At 56.4% G+C, this 14656-nt stretch overlaps 2 protein-coding genes and 1 long non-coding RNA gene across 8 annotated transcripts in view; 1 reads left to right on the top strand and 2 right to left on the bottom strand.

The window, feature by feature from the left end:
• Positions 1 to 612: 612 nt before the first annotated feature.
• MRPS23 (mitochondrial ribosomal protein S23) lies at positions 613 to 4753 on the bottom strand. Of its 2 annotated transcripts, none has more exons than XM_087752395.1 (5): positions 4558 to 4753; positions 4247 to 4414; positions 3601 to 3678; positions 3362 to 3485; positions 613 to 864 (listed from the first exon to the last, which is right to left on the bottom strand). In XM_087752395.1, exons 1-5 carry the CDS (start codon positions 4599 to 4601, stop codon positions 757 to 759), a joined length of 522 nt encoding a protein of 173 aa, XP_087608521.1. In that variant the 5' UTR covers positions 4602 to 4753; the 3' UTR covers positions 613 to 756. The 2 variants fall into 2 exon arrangements, with proteins under 2 accessions (XP_087608521.1, XP_087608520.1); XM_087752394.1 differs by lacking the exon at positions 613 to 864 and adding an exon at positions 1585 to 2044 and having other exon boundaries at positions 4558 to 4751.
• Positions 4102 to 8380, top strand: LOC148056326 (uncharacterized). Its single transcript, XR_015703601.1, has 3 exons — positions 4102 to 4237; positions 7630 to 7762; positions 8227 to 8380. It is a non-coding gene; the product is annotated as an uncharacterized LOC148056326 (long non-coding RNA).
• Positions 8381 to 8535: 155 nt separating this feature from the next.
• CUEDC1 (CUE domain containing 1) overlaps positions 8536 to 14656 on the bottom strand; it is a 26308-nt gene continuing 20187 nt past the window's right edge. For all 5 annotated transcript variants that reach the window (XM_087752385.1, XM_087752386.1, XM_087752388.1 and 2 more), the window contains 4 exons: positions 13477 to 13570; positions 13226 to 13284; positions 12469 to 12570; positions 8536 to 12236 (listed from right to left, as the gene is read on the bottom strand). In XM_087752385.1, the coding sequence (XP_087608511.1) occupies positions 12503 to 12570; positions 13226 to 13284; positions 13477 to 13570 (221 nt within the window). In that variant the 3' untranslated portion in view covers positions 8536 to 12236; positions 12469 to 12502. The remainder of the gene's footprint in view (positions 12237 to 12468; positions 12571 to 13225; positions 13285 to 13476; positions 13571 to 14656) is intronic.

The following is a 14656-nucleotide window of genomic DNA, read 5'->3' as shown; positions in this document are numbered from 1 at the left end:
AAATTCTTACCTCTGTAAAAATCCACGAAAGGCAAAGGCTGGGAGCGTGGGAGACACGGAGCTGCTGGTCTCTCTTCCCTTGGGCTGGGGATAAGCACACGGCCCAAGCAAGAAAAGCCGGGACAAGGAGGGAAATTCCCATCCCAGCTGCCAGAGATTTCCTGAGGAGGGCAGCTCGCCTTGGTGCTCGGCCAAACGGGAGGCGGCTGCCGCTGAGGGAACCCCCATCCAAAGCCGGCTGCCGGCGAGTCGAGGCCTTGCTGGGATTTACTCTCAGCCCGTCTCCTCTCCAGCGCTGCTTCAGCCCGAACCCCGCTTTAATGGATTTTTGTCATCTGTTTACATTTACATCTCCTACCCTTGACCCAGCACAGACTTGGGATACTGGAGGTGGGTGCGGCCACGATAGTCGCCTCTGTAAGGGGCTGCTACGTATGGATTTAGTAATTCCCGCTCCACGTGGAAGAACCTTGCTCAGGAGGCAGGCGTGTGTGGCACCAAGGTCAGCTCTGGAAACAGATCCTCCAGAGCTCACAGCTACGGCGGCGCTAAGACAGAGGGCTTTTTGCTCTTTGTAATGACACCTTGCGCTCCTCTAGAATTACAGAGCGGAATTAGGAATAAAGTTTGACCTTCCCAGGATAACTGAGTAACGCTACTGTCATTACGCCGCTACCAGGAAGCGAATCAAGCCACACAAACCCAAACCACGGGCATTTTTAAATCCTCCTTTTTACTGCCACACAACACAGGTTCCTAAGAGGGTTTTCTTGCATCGCGCGCAGCAGCGGCGTCACAAACTTGCGTTGCGGAGGATGCGTCTGGGAGGTAGGTGTGAAACCAAAAGGAAATCCTCGCCTCGCCCTGGTAGGGGAGAGCAGAGATTTGTTTGGTGTGATTTACACCTGTTGGTTCGGGGAGTTTGGTTTTTTAAAAAGAAAACACAAACAAAAAGGAAAAAAAAAACACACACAAAGGAAAAAACCCACACAAACAAAAAGGAAAGAAAACACACAAAGGAAAAAAAAACACACAAACAAAAAGGAAAAAGCAGTAAGTTTTCCTACAGCCCAACACCCAAATCTTTAATAAAAAATGAGCTAGGCCCTGGAGTTTGCAGGCATGGGAAGAATGAAATTCCAATTGGCTCCAAATCCTAGCAAGATTGATTGTTATTTTCTTACGCTGTTCCATGCCGAAGTTTCCGTGAGCGTTTCCGTAACAGCACTCAGCCTTCTCTTCAGCAAAGAGCTGCAACATTGCACCTCTCACACTTCTGAGGTGACCGATTTCATTAAGAGTCACTAAAAAACTGCAAAGGTCCAAATTACCTGGTACTGTTACACTTACCCTACTCGGAATTTAAGCAAACGATGGAATAGGAAGAGCATATTATTACATTTATATAAATAGCAGCTCTTCCCAATTAGCTATAAAAAGACAACACTTCAGGCGGCTGTTGCAACGCGTCAGGGAAGCGGTATCTGCCATTTCAACAGCAGGACTCTCACAAGGCCTGTACCGTCGAGCGCAAGGAGAAACATCTTTACTACTGGAAATAAAACACCTGCAGAGACACAACTGCCCATTTTTAAAGAAATGGTTTAATTTTCCTCTTTTATACTCGTATTTTCCAACTCACAATTTGAGATAGCATTCCTGAACCTCAAAAAAGGGGATTATCTCCCATTTTACGAATGGGGAGATGGAAGAACAAGAACATGTGGTCACGGAAGGCAGAGGAGCTGGGTAAATGACACATCTTCCCCCTAGGAAAACATCTCCTAACCACAAGATTGAGGCAGAAATGCTGGCTCCTGAGCAGACGACTGCCACAGCCAGGGCACGTCCTGCAGCTGGGCATTACGGGAGAGCAGCGCGGCTGTTAGGAGGGTAAGGGATTTTCCTTCTGTGTTTCCACCAGCTCTGGCGTCTGCTCCTGCTGCTCCTCCTTCTTTCCCTGTATCTCTTCCAACACAGTTTGAAGCTGCAGGTGTAATACAGAATCCCTGGTTTCAACATCCTGATGATCCCGTTGTGCTACCTACAGTTAAAGACAGGCGATCACCAAAAAACAGCCGTCAAAAGTTTCTGTCAAAGCGTGACTGAAGGGAGCAATAGAAAGCAACAGCCCCAGTTTGTACGCCCAAAAAAGGCAGACAGAAACGTTCTAATTCATGCGTAGATTATTTTGAGGGTGCAATTCAGTGTCAAGGTATCACGAGGGCAAGAAATTTAAAATGAGACTGCTGAGCTCAAGCTAAAAGATGAAAGTAAGTTAGTGACTTCATCTTTTCACACGCTTATTGGACAGCGCACTTTAAGCAGAACCAATTTCTGTTCCTCTTCAGCCTCTTTTATTGGGGAAGGCGCTAGGAAGGCTCAGCCCAGAGATCACTGGATAATGAGGAGATGGAGAGCATATTATAAAAGAGAATTATAAATTAATTTAGCTAACAGAGGTTAAAACTGCAGCTTTTATAAGCAGCTCTTCTCCTTGAGGGTGTTCAACTGAAAGGACAGCATTCTCAGAAGAAACGGTAATCAGTTAGTCATGAACAAGGTAAAAGATTTCTAACCATCACAGAGCAGCCACGTTCTAGTCTACCCAACGTGTTGTTCTAGAAGCATCTTCAGTTTGATTTTTCACCCCAGTTTTTAAGAGTTACATGACAATTGCCTGAAGTAACGAGGAAGCAGGTTCCACAGGCCCAGGAGCCATTTCCTCTCACCAGGGAAAAGAAAAAGCAGCGGCAGGACACTTTGGACAGTTGTTTTGGACGCTTATTTTCTTGGCAAAAATATAACGAAACAACCACCAGACTATGAAACTTTATTTCAATACTTAAAAAAAAAAAACCAAAACCACACCTGCAAGATTTATGCAGATATTTTCCAGTTCAGGATCAAGATTAAAGAACAAGAGTGAGAGTGCATTAGACTACTTAACTATTTAAAAGGGACGGAAAAGTGTGTCAGTCATCTTCAAACCAGAAAAGGTTCTCATTTACCCCCTGCTACCTTATAGAGATTACATGTGTATAGTAATACGTATACGTATTTCCAAATAGTTTATATAGACACACTGATGGATGATTTGAAAGCACTGAAGACTTAAACCTTTCATCGCCAAAACAAGCAGATCTCTTTTCTGCCCCACAAGAAGAACCTTAACCTTGGCCAGTCACGTGCACGACTAGGAGAAAAGTTTACTCTGCACAGCAAAGACATTTTATTACGACCATCAGGTGCGTGACTGCCTTGCTGAGAATTTAATTCGGACTAACTCAACGTTAAGGGCCTGGAAGTGAAGTTTTCTGAATCCGCTGGCCAAGTAACTCTGTGAATGCTTAATACTTACTTTATCTGTTCCTCTCCTCTGTAAAATTATCCCACTGGCTAAAAGGGCTTTTCCTGTTTCTTCAAACAATTTTTCCTCTTCAATTTTTCCTTCTTCTTTCAGTTCATTGAATTTCTCAACAAACCTGGATTTCAAGATTGTATTTTTACTCTCACAAATAACGTTTTGGTTCACTGATTTAACAGGAGAGAGAGACAAGTTTCAGAAATATTTCCAGTTTAATTATAAATAAATCTTACCTCTGGCAAGTAGATTTGTAGTTTGATTGAGACAGGTCGAAAGGTCTTGGACCGCTGCCATAAATTCTGTAAAATTTCCTATTCAAAAAATAAAGAGTTTCATTTTTCAAACCATTAAAAAGGGGTATGTCTTGGAGTAAATAAACAATCCCAGAGTCAGTTAACTTAGGCTACAACAAAGAGCATTCATGTAACTATTTCTCCATTAGCTATTGTGTTACAGAGAAATATTCCTTCCCAAATTTTTTTAATTCTTTTAGTAAATTCTAGTTAGCCTTTGCCACCACCGGTGAGTCAGGGGAGCACTGTGACTTCTTCAGGGAGGGTTTAATTAGCCAAACGTGGCTACCCAAGGCAGCTTACAGGACTTGGGCCTTGTACGGGCGTCTGCCTTTGCAAACGAGCCTCCACCTGAAGCGATGCCTTTTGCGCCTCCGCCAGCCATCACAAATAAACACACACACGGGGGACAAGGCGGCGGGACGGCGTCCTGCGGCCTCTCTGCCATCCAGACAGGCGGGGAAAACCCTGCCTGAAGGACGGGCGACAGCGGGGCCGGCGGCGAGGGCCAGGGGAACGGCCCCGGTGAATGGCGGAGCTCCGGCACCCCTCGGCGGCCGTCCCGGGCGGCAAAGCGGTAACTCACGCGCGCACTTCGTCCTCCTGGTAGAAGATGGGCGGGATGACATCCTTCACCTTGCCGTAGCGCGGCCGCGGCAGCCGGTAGACGGGCTCCCTCAGCGGGGGGAAGGCGGCGTAGACGTCGAACCACAGCGGCTTCTCGATCACCCCGATGCGGAGCAGGTTCCGGGTCCTGCCGGGGGAGAGGAGCGGCGGGGGGAAACTCAGGGGACACCCGCACCGCCCCGGCCTTGCGCCTCCCTCCCGGGGGGCCCCGGGCCTCCCCGCTCTCCCCCCAGGGGCCCCCGCGCCCGGCCGGCCGCCCGCCCTCCTCACCGGCTGAACACGCTCCCGATCTTATGCATGCGGTTGCCCGCCATGGCGGCGCCGGCGGCCGGGCCTCCCTTAGCAACACCGCCCCCCTAGCAACGGCCTGCCCTTCCACCCGGAAGCGGAAACGCGCGGCCTCGCCGCCGCCGCCGCCGCCGCCGCCGCCGCCGACCGGGCCCCCGCCAGGGCACGCAGCCAACAGCCGAAGGGCGGCCGAAGGCGGCGCACAGGCAGCGCCAGCCGATGGCCGAGCGGCGGCTCAGGCGGATGGCGTCCCCCCCTCAATTTAAAGGGCCGGGTCCCGCCGCCCCGGCTGAGCAGCGCAGCCCGGCCGTGGCTCCCGGGGAGGCTGAGGGACAGGGGGACGGGAGCCCTTTCCCTGGGGCTGGTCTCCCCTCAGGGGATGGCGGGGCCGGGTCTCTCCGGGCGGGATGGCCGCCCTCAGCCCCATCTCCTCAGGAGGCCTCTGCCGCCAAGTCGTGCACCTGAGGAGACGAAGGCGGCGGCAGCACGGGGACCCCCCAACCCGGGCCTTGCCCCCACCGAGGGCTCGGGCCTGTCCCCAGCTGGGGGCCGTGTCCAGCCCCGCCGTGCCCGTGGCGGCTCCCTCGGGCGGCTGGGGAAGCCGGAGCCCCAGGAGAGCAGGGGCCGGGGAGCGCTGGGCCCGGCTCTGGCAGCCGCCACCAAAACCTTCACCCCCCCGGCCCTCAGAGACGCTCGCACCGCCTGCAGCTCTGAGCATCCATCTTCTGCTTCCAAACAACACCCGCTCCGCCGGGGGCTGGGAGGGGGTGCAGCAGCGGGGTCTGGGGTCGCAGCTCTCCGGGAGGTGCTGTCGACAGGCAAAAAGGAAAGGCCATGTCCAAAAATACCGGGGTCCTCCTTAGCACTGACCCTGGAATAAGATGACACCAGTTGTGCTTCCCTAAAGCCCCCCCGGCCTTAGGGCTGTGAGCGCCGGATGAACCCCGGCCGCAAAGGCAGCAGTTGTCGCCCCGCTGCGCTGGCTGAACACGTGCGGACCCTGGCAGGGCGGCCCGGCTGCCGTCTCTGGTTTCTGACGGAGCCCTTGGGGCTGCCCCGCTGCCAGCCTGGGCTGACGGGGTGGGACAGCTGCCCCGGACAAGGGACACGCTCCCAAGGACAGGAGGAGCTGCTGTCGCCCACGCTGGCCGGTCCCGCCAGGAGGGGGGACATCAGAGATTGCCGTTGCATGCTGCGCCTGCGACTCCTCACTGAAGTCATTTCTCTCCGTGCGGCAGGAATGACGTCCCCGGAGGCCGGGGCTCGTCTTCTCCCCCCGTGGCGCTTTACACTGCCCTGTCTGCTGTCCCCCAAGCTGAACACCGCTATGTCCGCATGGCAGCCAAGGAGCTTGGGGACCGGTGGTGACATTGGGCTGCAAACCACCACCAGCAGTGGGATGCGGGGAGGATCAGTCTCACCCCCGGTTGCCTTTTGGTGTTGAGTCTCAGCCAGACGGAGAGCGAACGGTGGGATTTGCCGCCGTGGTTTGCACGAGCCCTGTCCAGGGGTTGCACCATGGCCTGATCCTGCCCTGGGCAGCCCCAGCACTGCTTGCTGGGCCCAGGAGGTGGCAGCAGATGGTGCCTGGCCAGCGCAGAGCCCCAGTCTGTATTTTTTACCTTGATTTATAAAATCCAGCAGCAACACCCAGGCTATTTGCCCTGTGCAAACAGCCTTTCCCCCAGTCAGCGTTTCCACCAGCCTGACTGGGGAGACGTGCGTGGCAGCGAGCGATGCCTGGTCACTAGGTGCAGCCCTTAGCTTGGGAATGAGCTGACGGGAATAAAAATACATCCCTCCTTCCATCTTCCAGCCTTGGGAAGGAAGGGGGCAGTAAATTTCCACCGCAGACTGACAGCCAGCAGGTACTCGATGCCAGTCTAAAACACCTCTAGCATTCACCGTCATCTGAACACAGTTTTCAGTCCTGGGCTTTTCTTGGCTGCTGGTTTTCTTAAAACCCGGTTTTGAAAGAAAAAAAAACCCTTGCCCCTGTAGAGCAAAAGAATTCAAAAGGGAGTTGCTGGGACCGCTCCAGGGCTGCATCTGAGCTGCTCAAAGGACTGGGCAGGCCCTGGTCTTTTCAGCTCTTTGAAAAAGCCCTGGCTCCCCCGCGGGCTCGCGACAGCTTGCTTGGCTGCCGCAGGAAGGCAACGGCCAGGGTTTCTCCAGCATTTCGATGCTTTTGACATTTAAGGCAAGAACGCCTTGACTTTTTCCAGCATCTTCTTTCACAGGGAAGGTTTCCAAGCCACACGTGAGGCTGGGGAGCTCTAATCCCGCCAGCAACGGAAAGCTGCTCCTGGACAGCTGGTGCAGGGCAAGCAGACTCCGGCCCCGTCCGTTGCGGGCGCACGGCCTCATCCCCGCAAGCGAGGGGGATGCTCCGTGTGCCCCCCAGCCCTGCCGCTGCTGCCTGGGGCTGCCCACGAAGCACCGTGCCCCACAGCCTCTGTGGCTCCCCGCCACTGGGAAATAACCCTCCTCCTCCTCCTCCTGTTGTCGTGGGCTGCCCACGGCAAGGGAAGGTGGATGTATGGAGCAGTCCCCGTGGCTCACAAAGGCTGCCCCGGTGGGTATTTCTCATGGACAGCACAGCCTGGACAGGCCAAAAGTCCTACTCTTTCCCAAAACGAAGGGCTTGAAATCAAGATTTTGGGTGCTGGCTGGGGACACAGGGGGCCAGCTCCTGTAAGTGGGGCTTGATGGGCACCTGCCCTTCCCTGGCAGAGACCCTCCCTCACTTTTGGGTCCATGTGCTGCTTTTTTGAGCCTCCAAGGAGTTTCCCACCAAAAGTTTTCCTCCTCCAGGGAACATGAAAGGAAGGGGAAGCCAAGGCAAGCGCTGAGCAGGCAATTCCCTATGGCAGCGATGCTGGGACCAGCCCCTTCAGGAGCAATTCCACCAATGCCATCCAGCTCCGTGCTCTCCAACTTCGCAGACCCAGCGATCCCGCCAGCTCGGCACAGTGCGGAAACGTGCAGGGCTGGAGAGGAATAACATGTATTTCAGAAATAATTCATTACATTAACGTATTTCCATTCCACCAGGAGAGAACGCGACGGAGCCAGACTGCCTGCTTGACAGACGCGGAGGAGTTGCTGTGCGATAGCTAATGAAACAGTTTAAAGAAAACTCACACACCCTGTCCCCGAGAGGCTTGTTATTTTCAGAATGAAGAGGGTAAGCCACAGCATTTTTCCTTTTCCGTGCTTTCCTGAAAGGCAGGTCCCCACACGCGTAGCTGGCCACGGGAGCTTCCACAGGCACCCATGGGTGCAGCCCCCCCCCCCCTGTGTGGGTTGATGATTCTGCTCCCCAACACGCTCGATGCCAGGATGGTTTCCCCAGTGGAAAAAACGGTTTCCCCATTTTTGTCACCCTCGCAGCCCCAGTGGAGCCCTTGGCGTTGGACCCTGGCCGAAACCCCGGCGTGGGGATAGCAGAGGGGAGCGGTGGGTGCCCCATGAGCGCACCGTGCTTTGGGGTGGCGTTGCTTTGCCTGCCGAGGTGAAGTGGGGAGGAACAGGGACGGGGCATCCCCAAAGCATCCTCGCCTGCGCCAGGGCTTTCCCCGAGTCTTGGCTTCTCGCTGCCGCTTGCTCACCGTGAGCTCCCAGCACTCTTCTTGCGCTCTCCCACAACAGGCACCGGAGGGGACCTGCTCCTGAACCAAACATCCTGGCGGGTGCAAGCAGGAATTGCTCCTGGATGGAGGCAGGAGTTCACCAGCGATGGGTCTCCCACCGCGCTCGCTTCCTGGAGAAAATCATCGGATGCAAATTCTGCACCGACACGAGCAGGGAGGCAACGAGCCAGGGTGGCTTTTGGGCATCTGCAGCCATGAAGGGTACAGCTAGAGCTGGACTAGAGCTGGCATTTCCCTCCCCACCCCGATTTCTTTCTTTTTCCCCCTGTAAAAAAATGGGAGCAAAACAGCAAAATACACCCAAGTGTTAAGAGTACAACAGGACTTTATTATATGAATTACTATTAAACATCTTTCAGAAAAAAATCACTTCTGGAAATAAATTCTAAAATAGCAACACTCACAAACGTCACAGATTTTTTGTTTTGTTCTTTTTAAACCACTTTGTGTAGAAGTGATACAAATGTCACTGAGAATTGTACATTTTTATTTAAGAAATGCATTTTGGCTTCCAAGCCGGTTTTAGTGGCCTTTCTACTCATTAGACCTGATTATTTTTTTTAAAGGACATAAAAATAATCACTGTTCATCCTCCATTAAAATGATGCTTTGTGCCTCCAAGATATTTTGAAATGGCTACAGAGTGACATCACTCAGAGAGGCTTTGCCTAGCCTAGGATATTTAAGGGCAAGTTGTTAGACTGTGTTAGCAAAGACATCCCCAAGCCCCTGCGAAGCGTACGCTGCCAGCCCGCTGCCAAACCTGCATGCTCACGGGTGCGGTGCCCACTTTCAGCGCAGGACCCTTCGCGGTTAGCGCACGTTGCCGGATCCACCCAACAGAAAACCTTTGCTGGCTGGGTAGACGGAGCCAGCGAGGCCGGGGGGTTCGCACCCACCGCCCGCAGCAAGCAGAGGTTGCACAGTGACACCCGTCCCCTCCCCGCGGCCCCCGCGCTCCAGCTCGCAGCCCCCAAGCTGCCCTTCCTCTCCGCGTTTTCTCACGGGACTGCAGCCCTGCTCCCCGGCAGGCAGCCCCGCGCGGGCTCCGTCGGGTCCCGGGTGCCATCGTAGGGAGCAGAGGATGTCGGACGCCTCGGGGCTGTGCTTGGCCAGACCAGCCCCAAGTGACAGCAGAGGCAGCTGCTGCCTCCGGGCTCCTCTCCACCAGCAAACTACGGCTGGGTTGCAAAGACGACTCAGAGGCAACACGTCAACTACCGTGCAGGCTGAGCAGACGGGCAGAGGAGGAACCGCGGCATTTACCACTACACCACTTGCTGCTGTTGAAGCCAGCGGTTCCAGCAGGACTGACCTGTGACGCGATGCGAAACGTGGCTTGCCCAGCGCTAGACTGCCAAAGAGAGCTCAACGCGATCCTCCGCAGCCACAGCACAACGCAGCCCGTCCTCCAGCGAGGACGAGGAGCACAGCAAGCCCTCCAAGGGCTCGGCAGCGGGAAGACCTGCTGCAAGTGCCCGGGCACAAGTACTTTGCTGCCTCTCCTCCCCGCGCACCAGACCAGCCCTCCGGTAACAACCTCCTCGGCTGGGAGAAGCAGAATTTCCTTCCCGCAAGAGCCTGTGCTCCTGCCCGACTGCCTGTCGGTGCTTCCTGCGTTCATGGAAACTTTGCTGAAAGTTAAGCCCTCGGTAGCTAAGAGGCGCTGGAACATTGACAAGCTGATCCAGTTCCAAGCTTGATTTTCTTCCAAATATGCAGAGAGCTGCTTTGGACTGGAAGGGAGTAACGGCAGCCTCCTACGGACCCCAGCGCTAGCGGAGGGGAGGAAAGGAGCCCCTCCTCTCTCCACCAGTCTCAGGCTAGGAATAAAAGTCCCACCCAGGGACTAAAGGACCTTCTGTTCCCAGCGGCAAAGCCCCAGCTTCACACTTAGCCCCTTGCGCCTGCAGACAGGCTTGCGCCCCGAGCCAGGCGGGGACACACGCCCCTCCAGACACCCATCTCACCCCGCACGGCGCAGAGCAGCCCGGTACAAAGCACGCTGTACCTCTGCAGCACCTCCCGACAGCCGGGCACGGGGCAGGGAGCAGGGTGAGCTCAGAGCCTGCGCGCATCGAGGCAAGGCCAGTGTGGCTTGGGATGGCTCTAACGTGTTGGCCAGGTTGCCGCGACTCAAGAGATGCTCCTCTCTCCTTCCTTCAAAAGAAAAGGAGCAGACACCAAAGCTGGGATCAGCTCGGTGGGGTGGGTCTTCTGCCGCTTTGATTTTAGGAACCCAAAGCTTGCGCGCATCCCAGGGTGCTTCCAGCCCAGTGCAAACAGCCTGCCCTCCCCCTTGCCACCCTGGGCTTTGGCCGAGCCCCGGTGCTGCCGGGAGCGCTTCGTTTGTGCCAAGGGGACGCTACCCGCACCCTGCAGCCCCAGGCCCCTCGAAGCAGCCCCTGGCCAGGGACCAGGGAGGGGGTGAAGCGCACGGGTCCCCACCGATCCCCGCCGCGGCTGCGGGGGCGACGGCCGCGGCGCTCAACAGGTGCACCGGCTGCGCCGCTGGCGGGGAAAGAAATCTTGGCGTCCACTTCAAAGGCATGCGGGCTCCGGGCGGGTTTGAAAAGGAGCCTGTCGGGAGCCAGTGCCTGCAATGTGGGCTTTTGTTACCAAACCCCGCCGAGAGGCAGGGAAAACACTTGCGTGTGTGTTTGATGGCTGGGGTTTCTGCGTCTGCCGCCTTCGCAGCTCCAATCTTGCAACATTTGTGCTGGTTCGCAGGAGCCAGAAAGTGAAACAGGCACGTCTATAGCCACCTCCTGCATTTCGCAGTAAACAGATTATGCCGATAAAGGAGCAGAAAATGTGCTGGCGGGAGCGATTTCTGACTTTACGCTCGTCACTCATTACTTACACAGGGAAGGAATTTGTTTACGTAATTATTTTTAGCCTGACAGCATCTCTGAAAGCTGCAGTGATTCAAGCACTGCCTGCCAGCCCCCCCAGCTCTCCACCGTCCTCCCCAGTAAAACGAGCCCCCGGGGCGGGCACGAGGAAGGGTGCTCTGCTCCCGCTACTGGGTCAGCCCCGGCCCTGCCCCAAAGCCGGCAGCGCTTGCAAGCCCTTGTGCAAACTCTCCGTGCCAAAAATACCTCCACCAGCCTCAGCTGCAAAGCCTGAGCTTGGAGGTTTGCATCTTACCTATGGCAGGGGGCATCCCCGGAGCCGCCGAGCGCCCTGCCCGGCAGCTGGCACCACCAGCGGCACGCCGCACCCGGCGGGACGTGTCCTGCTTCGGCAGTGAGGGTTAAACTGATGCGAAATCCAGCCCTTGGTGCTGCCCCGCCGGCGGCACCGGCCGGCCGGGAGGTGAGCCACACCGCGGCCCACAAAGCGTCCGGACTTCAAGGCAGTTTTAGCAATGCCAAAGGCAAAGGTTTAATTCAAAGTGAAACGCCTAGGAAAAGAAGGCCTTTCCTTTTATAAACAATTTATATTATTTGACTATTACCTGATCTGAATCTCTGCTCGTTACTCCTAGCAATAGTAGACAACGGCTGTTAGGTTCTCTTTCTCACGTGGTTTTTTTTTTCCTGTGTGCGCAGAGTAAAGTTACATCAGATCGCTACAGAGAGATGTTCAGGAGTGCTCCGGCCAAGCAGATCCCACATGTGAATGCATCCCCGTTAGTACAACTGATTTTCATTCCTCCTGCAACGCCGCTCGGACCGAGAGAGCAGGCGGGACGCTGCTCCTCCCAAGTCTGAGCTCCACGGGCTCCTCCACAGCAGCTCACATCAGCTGCCGGCTTTTTTTTTTTTTTTTTCCTTTTTTTTTCCTTTTTGGCTGATTTGCTAGATAGGAGAAGTTGCTTTCAAACCGCTGGTAAGAAAACATTGTGCCTCACTTCAATACTTGTACTTCAGAGGAGTACAACAGCAGAGGGGGAACAGCCAAAAAACTGGGTTATTTGTTGGGTGTTTTTTTTTCCTTTTTCAGCCATCTTCTTATGAAGCCTGGTGCACGTTCTGTGCCAGCAATAAACCCCAGCGCTGGGACCTGGAGGGGAGGAGAAGGGAGGGAAGGAGAACGGCACGTGCTCAGCGTCAGTGGCATCGTGGCCAGCACCAGCACCGGCCCATCGCGGCACCCGGGGCTGTGACCAGCTGCAGCACCCACAGCCACCAACGGGGCTCGTCCCCACCCGGACACGCTCTGGACCTGACCCAGAGCACCTGGCTCCCTCCTGCAGCCAGGACGGATGGATGGACAGGGCTGTTTGCATGCTCACCGGGAAGCGTACGTCCCCAGGTGCCTCTTGCCGTTTACTGCCCTTCCTTCGGCGTCTCCTCCTCCTCCTGGAGCTGCTGCCTCCGTGCTTGGAAGTCTTCATCTGAAAGGCAGAGGCAGGCGGGGGCTGGCAGGGGCTGCAGCCGCTTTCACACCGGCCACGGCACCATAGTCCCAGCCCCAGCGGGTGCCCCAGCCAGGAGGCAGCCCGGCCCCTGCCCTGGGGCAGGGATTTCCTCTCCCAGACAGACAGACAATTCCCAGGGACAGGGACACAGGGACTCTCTGCCAGAACATGCCTGAGAACATTGGAAGGAGGTTTTGGCCCACGGGGGCATTTCTGCCACGCAGTTGCACCCTTGGCAGACCCAGGGTGGTCTGGGCTGGCACAAAACCCACTGCCAAGAGCCACCTCTGTGCAAATCTGGCTGATGACAGACTTGCCAGGACTGTGCCCCGACCCCACGCTACGCACCCTGCAGCGCTGCACATCCCGGCTGCAAGCCCCCGAGGCTCCCCAAAAGAGATCCCGTCCCCGGTCACCCCAGCAAGCACATGCTCACAGGAGAGCTGCGTGGGACGAGGGGCGAGCCCGCTTCACGGGTGGCCATGCCCCGGCACGGACCTGATGGGAGCCATCCCCAAGCAGGGCGACAGCGTGGGGCAGGACGGGGCCGGGCACTGCGGGACCTCAGCCAGCCGTGCTGAGCACAGCATGCACGGCACAGCATGGCACGGCATGGCACGGTGTTTCTTACCGCATGAATGTCCTTCGACATCGTCGAGAAGATTTGCTGTGGAAGCTGCCGTCCCCAGCCTGCACCCTCCGCTAAGAAAAACCAGTCATGGGGCCAGGACATGGCCGCAGCACAACAATTGCCCTTCCCAGCCCATGGCCCAGCCGCGAGAGGCAGCCAGGAGGCTCCGGCCAGACCACGGCCTTGGGGAGTCCCCAGCCGCTCCAACAGCCCCGCAGCCCCCCGCAGCTCCCCAGCCCCTTTTAGGATACACCTGGTGCTTCAACAAGTGTTTTCTTTTTGATTTCCTCATCTTCGTCTTCTCGGAGAAGGCTCTGGCGAGTTCAAAAAGCTTCTTGCGCGTGGCTGGAAGGAAGCAGCCAGGTGAGGGTCTCAGCCCAATACCCTTCTCAAAGCTGCCACGGGCGACAGGGAGAAGACAGCCAGGGCCAGCGGTGTGAGAGCCACCCGTGCCCCAACGCCCCACGGTGATACCCCGGGTTTGCCTGGGAACACCAGGGCTGCACAGGGCTGCCAGGCTCGGAGAGCCGGGTCCTGCAACCATCAGGGACACGTTGGTCCCTGGCAGGGGGTGCTGACATTTTTACCCTTTCACTGGGATTTTCATGACCTTCCCTACCCCTGACTGACCCACATATCCCCAGTGTCCCAGCTGGCTGCAGCCCGACTCAAGCTGCCCAAAGACCTTGGTCTATTTTGCGACAGGAGAAGCGGGCTGTGACTTGCTGAAAGGAAAGGATCAGAAAAGGGAGAGTTACAGCAAACCCTCTGCTTGCTTTTCTAGCATTCACACAAACCCTGCTCAGAAATTCCTCTATTCCCCCGCACCACTTGCATCCTCAACTCACACCACAACCGACAAGTGCACCAGGGACGGACGGACAGTGCGGAGCTGGGGCATCAAGACCCAGGTCTCCGTCTCCTGTCCGTCGTGCTGGCTCCCAGACTCGGTGCATGGCCCAGGAGCTCCCTGTCACTGGTGAGGGCCAGGGGGAGGGCACCACAGGGCGGGGATGCACCAGCCCAGGACTGTAAAATGCAGATGGAAACTCAACCCCAAAGCACCGCTGCTGGGGCTGAGCACCGCCTGAGCACAATGTGCCACCGCAGCGTGCAATGGCCTGTACCTTTCCCACCAACGTGCCAGCCCTCTGTGCGGCTCGTGGGGTAATGGGGACGTGTGTGCCCAGCTGCCGAGAGAGGTGACAAGAGACCCCCCACGCACACGTGCTAGCAGACGTGTGTGTGCCAGCTGACGTGCATGCACCGGCACACGCACGCAGAGCGGACATGCTGCACGAACGGGGAGCGCCGCATCGCTTGGGTGAGCGCCAGGCGACGCTGCCGGCTCTTCCCCTGCCTGCCCCGCTCCCACCTCCCCTCCAGCCCTCGCAGGCGTCCCGCTGCCAACACCGAGCCTGCAAACCGACT

The sequence above is a fragment of the Nipponia nippon genome, unplaced genomic scaffold, assembly GCF_047370975.1.
Source record: "Nipponia nippon isolate SJK-2023a ecotype South Korea unplaced genomic scaffold, ASM4737097v1 scaffold_15, whole genome shotgun sequence".
Lineage (NCBI taxonomy): Eukaryota > Metazoa > Chordata > Aves > Pelecaniformes > Threskiornithidae > Nipponia > Nipponia nippon.
The sequence above is the reverse complement of the archived record's forward strand: the minus strand, read 5'-3'. Positions and strand labels throughout refer to the sequence as shown.